Below are 5,400 nucleotides of genomic sequence, written 5' to 3' on the forward strand. Positions count from 1 at the left end.
TTCATTTCGGCTTCGACCTGACCTTTTTTTTTTTTTTTTCGTTTTTTGATGAAAGAGCTTCTGTACTGTTGTTATCTAATCCTCTCCCGCGTGATCCACATGCCAGGTTTTTTTTTTATGTAGGCCATACCCCTAGAATTTCACAATAACTCAAGGGTCCGCCTCATTTAATCCAATTCTCTAATCCTAGTAAATGTCAATCACTAATAACTCAACCACACAAGAATGCATTCTTCCGAAACCTACATGAACATTCCCTTGTTGTTTTTAACAGGAGCCCAAACCTCACGCGTCCTTATAGACCATACGGATGGATGTAACTTTGATTTTTCCAGGAAGCAGCCCTGCCCCATTACTGTTTCTTAAAATGTAACACTAGGCCCAATCACAATAAATCCAATATCCTCTCCTTCCACTATAAATTCCACCATCTGCAATTCGAAAGGAGAGAACAAGGAGAAACCAAAAAAAGGAAGAAAGAAATACTCACTAATCCCACGAAGAGGAGGGAAGAGAAACCCATTAATCCCACAAAAGTCCTCTCCATCAAAGGAAAAAAGAAAAGATGGAGAACCTTGATGAGGATTGCAATCTCTTTTGGGGAACCAGTATGTTCTTCCAGACTGAGGAACTTGACAGGTAATCAATCATCTCACAAAACCCCAACCCTGATTCTCATATTAATCTAATGTCCTTTTAAAGGTCAATCTAGGTTTTACTGATTAATGTGCAATTTATCAAATCAGTTGGGGATTCGATGAGGCGAACGAGGCGATTTCAGGGTACTACGATTCAAGCTCTCCTGATGGAACAGCGTCGGCTTCGTCGCCTACTGCGAAGAATATTTTGTCGGAAAGGAATAGGAGGAAGAAGCTCAATGAAAGGCTCTTTGCACTTAGAGCAGTAGTCCCCAACATTAGTAAGGTGTTGATCCTTTCGTCTCCTTCATTCGTAGTTTTCCCAATTAATTGATTGGTTGTGGATGCAATCAAGAATTAAAAACTAACGTCTCATTTTTATCATCACTAAAATCATAGATTTTCCCTAGTTTTCTAAACGAATTGACTGGTTGTGGATGATTTTAGATGGATAAGGCATCCATAATTAAAGACGCGATCGAATACATCCAAGAGCTGCAACAGCAAGAGAAGAGAATCCATGCTGAAATAACAGAGCTTGAATCAGGAAAATTGAAGAAGAATCATCACAGCACTGATTCCGAAATCCAAAATTCAGCTCGTTCGAGAACTAAAAAGAAGAGAATTGATCAAAATTATGGGTGTGGGGGATCAAAAAGAAGTTCTTCAGTTGAACTCTTGGAGGTGGATTTCTATGTCTTTTATTCTGATTCTCTTTATTGTTTATCTTGAATCATTGATATTTATGTTGTTCAATTAATAATTTGCAGCTTACGGTTTCTTATGTTGGGGAGAAGACATTGGTTGTGAGCTTAACATGTGGGAAGAAAACAGATACTATTGTGAAGCTTTGTGAGGTTTTTGAGTCATTGAAGCTTAGAATCATGACAGCTAACATCACTGCCTTTTCTGGGAGACTATTGATGACGGTGTTCGTTGAGGTGACTCCCCAACCGTATTCTATTTATTTATTTATTTATTCATATTCATATTGCAAAAAAAAAATATAAATATATATATATATAAAGGATTTTCCCACGGATGGGACAAAAACTTCTGGGATAGTGGGGGCTCTGCTGATGATTCCATGAGCAAGGACTCTCTATATCAAGATCCCTTCTGACAACCGTTGGATTGGAATAAGTTGGTATTCCGGTCCAAATGTTCTCAGAGATATCTCCAATGTGTCAATGGGAGCTCAAGTCCTAGAACAAGCACAAGGTCATAACCACCGATTTGGATCCTCTACTGCCCAGTTGCCCTGCAGATCGTGCTGTCCAGACACGGTACTTCACGCAATGTCCACCTTATTCCTGTCCAAACATCTTGCCCGAATAAGGGTAAAATGATCATTACGCGCAACACCGTGTCTAGGCAACACGGTTATGCCGGACAGCTCGACACCACAAATCTTTGAGGTTTACTTTTCCACTAAACCAAACAAAGAAACGAAGAGGCCCCACTTAAAGGATTGAATGAGGACCTTTATGGTGGGTCCCACCTCTGTATTGGAAATTTGACTGTTTTAAAAATTAATCTTGCCACCCCACATATATATATATATATATATATATATATATATATATATATATATATATCTGTCACATGTTAATAATCAAAATCTAATAACAGGAACATTTGCTTACAAAAAAAAAAAACCGGAACATTTGTGTTTTTAATATAATCTTTTAATCACGCAATATTTAATATTGTATTTTTTGGAACCTTTTCAGAGCCTTAATAATGGTATTTAAATATTATATTGATATGATAGAGTAGCAGGGCATACTTGAAACTTGGGTTTTTTTGTATTTTTCCTTCCTTGGTTTGACAGCAGTTTTCCTTCTTGGTTTTTTTTTTATATATTTGTATGATTTATTCTATAAATGAGAGATATCTTAAAAAAGTCTGATTTGGTAAACATAGCGGCTCTCAACTCCAATCAATCAATGTATATAGTAAAGCAGGGGGATGGAAATAACTGTTTTAAAAGTTGAGGTAAAAATTCTATTATTCTAACACTTCTTTGGATTCAAGAGGAGAACTCAAAAAAATAAGAAAAAGATAATCATTTCATCCCATTACTTGTATATATAAAATGGGAAAAAAAAATTTGGAGTCATTGAGGATAGGATATGCTAACATCTCTGTGTTTATCTCTCTCCTCTTCATATAAGTGAACTCGATAAGATACTGTTTTGCTCAAAGAATTCTCTCTCATATGAAAAATCGAATCTAAATATATATATAGAGAAGGTTTTACTATCCGATCACATGGCCTTAAAAGGGCATCCAATAACAGTGTGAGGTGGTCATTTTACCCCTTATATGTGGATATATTGAAATATAATTTATAGAATATAGTTTAACTCAACTACTCATCAATTGATATAGTTTGAGAAACTCAACAACTCATCAATTGTCGTATTCACACTTCAATAACTTGAGAATAGTTAGATAAGCTCTCTTAACAAAAAAAAAAAAAAAAAGAGAATAGTTCAAAGCTTATGTCAAACATGCTCCCACATCTTTAGCACAAATCCATCAAACAATTTTAAGACAAGTGCAAAACCCTATGCACCGTTGAAACTTCGTTATCAGTGAGCCCACTTTTTATTACACTCTTACTTTGGACCACACATTCTCTATTGTTATAGTGTACCGTCAATGCTAAAGTGCGCAAAAGACAACATTTTGTATTATTTGCCTTTCCTTAATAATGGTTTGAGTGGATCTGCTCCTCCCCAGCGCACATCGTGCGGGTGCTGGGGAACTTCGATCTATACAGCCGCATGTATCCCGATGCAATGGCGTGTGTATTGAGGTAATTTGGATCCTCTACTGTCAAGTTGTCCGGTAAGATCGTGCTGTCTAGACACGGTATTGCACATAATGTCTGCCTTACCCTTGTCCAAATGCTTTGCTCGAGAGGAGGTAAAGCGGTCATTGCGTGCAGCACCGTGTCTGGGCAGCACGATCCTACCGGACAGCTTGACAATAGAGGATCTGAATCAGTATCGAGGCCTCCTCATCCGCACAATGTACACTGCACACCGTACCACACGGGAGAGGAGCTCAATCGGGTTTGAGTAAAGTGCCATTACAGCTTACATAATGTCACTTTGTCATGGGACCATTCTAAAGTGGATATCTGTAACGCATCTTTTTATGCACTAAACCCACTAAGTAGCCCTTCTACGAAAAAAAAAATACCCACTGACTAGCCGTGTGTTGTTTTTTTCCAAGTACAAAAGAGTATCATTTTTATATGAAAAATTGTATTAGTTTAGAAATAAGACAAGAGGCAAAAAAAAAAAAAAAAAAAAAAACCCTTACTAGATGGACTAATTAGTTGATTCCTTTTTTAATTGTATGCTAGTTATTGAGCCACATAAGCATCTCAAAGGTAGTTTCCTAAAATATAAGAAAGCGTGAGGGTTTTCTATGATGCTAACGTTGAGGGAAATTTACATGCCACAACAATGGCCGTGCGGAAATTGATTTCATCTGCATAAAATCACTTGATCAGAGCAAGAAGAGAAAAAATAATGAAAAACACATGTGAGAAGAAATAATACCTTGCCTTGTGCTTGCACCTTTAAATGCTCTTGGTGGTCCCATTAGGTATCCAAAGCTCGTAGCTTTGCTTACTAAAATAAAGAAAAAGATGTCTTAACTCCAGTTAACATGTAATGGAATGCACCTTTTTTCAACTGTTCTCATTGGATTGACTGGTTGTTAAGGAAGTCAGGAAAAATATATAGTTAGATAAAGTTGGAACAATCAATCAAAGGAATCCCTATGAAGGGTGTTTATACTTTATAGGGTGGGTTAAAGTGAGTGTGCTGCTTGGCCCACCTGTACTGGCCCATCTTGTTAAAGAAGACAACTTGGGTGAGTTGGGTGGACTAGGTACACCACTCTAAAGCCCATTGTGGGATATATAAGAGTCCAAGCCCAACTAACTTAATGTTGGGCTTTTAGTGGGTGCAAGTAAAAAGATCAACCAATGTTTGATTAAAGTGGGTTTCTCAGGTTTAAGCTATTTGTTGATTAATTACTCTTTAAATAGGTGTTTGCGTATTTATATTATTCTCCATTTCAGGCTGACCAAGAGGAGAAAGACCACTTGAAGACAAGGATCGAAATGGCCATAGCAGCTCTCAGTGAAACACAAAGTTCTATGAGCTTTTAGTGACATGATGACTTACCCATCCCCAAATTCATCTTCCCGTCTTGTACTAGTTGTTGTTACCCACAGGGTTTCTAGTTTTTTTTTTTTTTTTTGGCTTTTATCTTCATCGAGATTAAATATTGGTTTAATAAATTTTAAGATCTAATCCAGTAAATCCATCAAGATTTTCCTCGTTAGTTGATGGATGCTTTTGCCATATTGTATATATTTTTTTTCTTACTTTTCCCTTGTGTTTTAATGAATTGAATACAACAACAACCATAACCTTATCCCAGCTAAATGGAGTCTACTACATGGATCCGATAGAGGCTATGACAGTAATAAAAATAAGAGAAGTAAAAAGACGTAAGAGGAGTAGAAGGAAATAAAAAAGACAATAAGTAAATGAAGACGTCCAAGCAGTAGTCAAAGCAGCATCCCAGGAACATTTCCCTACAAGGGGTCGGCCACATGGGTCTTTGTCCTCCAAACAACTCTATCTATGGTCATACTAAGATCAAGCCCTACCACATGTATATAATTTCTTACCTCTTCTACAATAGGCAATTTAGGTCTGCCCCTACCTCT

At 37.1% G+C, this 5,400-nt stretch overlaps 1 protein-coding gene across 1 annotated transcript; it reads left to right on the forward strand.

Moving 5' to 3' along the window:
* The first annotated feature begins 565 nt into the window (after window positions 1-565).
* On the forward strand, window positions 566-5,046 carry LOC122661132 (transcription factor bHLH35-like). The gene is made up of 5 exons (XM_043856458.1): window positions 566-639; window positions 747-924; window positions 1,086-1,322; window positions 1,409-1,579; window positions 4,744-5,046. Exons 1-5 carry the CDS (start codon window positions 566-568, stop codon window positions 4,831-4,833), a joined length of 750 nt encoding a protein of 249 aa, XP_043712393.1. The 3' UTR covers window positions 4,834-5,046.
* The last annotated feature ends 354 nt before the right edge of the window (window positions 5,047-5,400 follow it).

This window comes from Telopea speciosissima, chromosome 5 (genome assembly GCF_018873765.1).
Source record: "Telopea speciosissima isolate NSW1024214 ecotype Mountain lineage chromosome 5, Tspe_v1, whole genome shotgun sequence".
Lineage (NCBI taxonomy): Eukaryota > Viridiplantae > Streptophyta > Magnoliopsida > Proteales > Proteaceae > Telopea > Telopea speciosissima.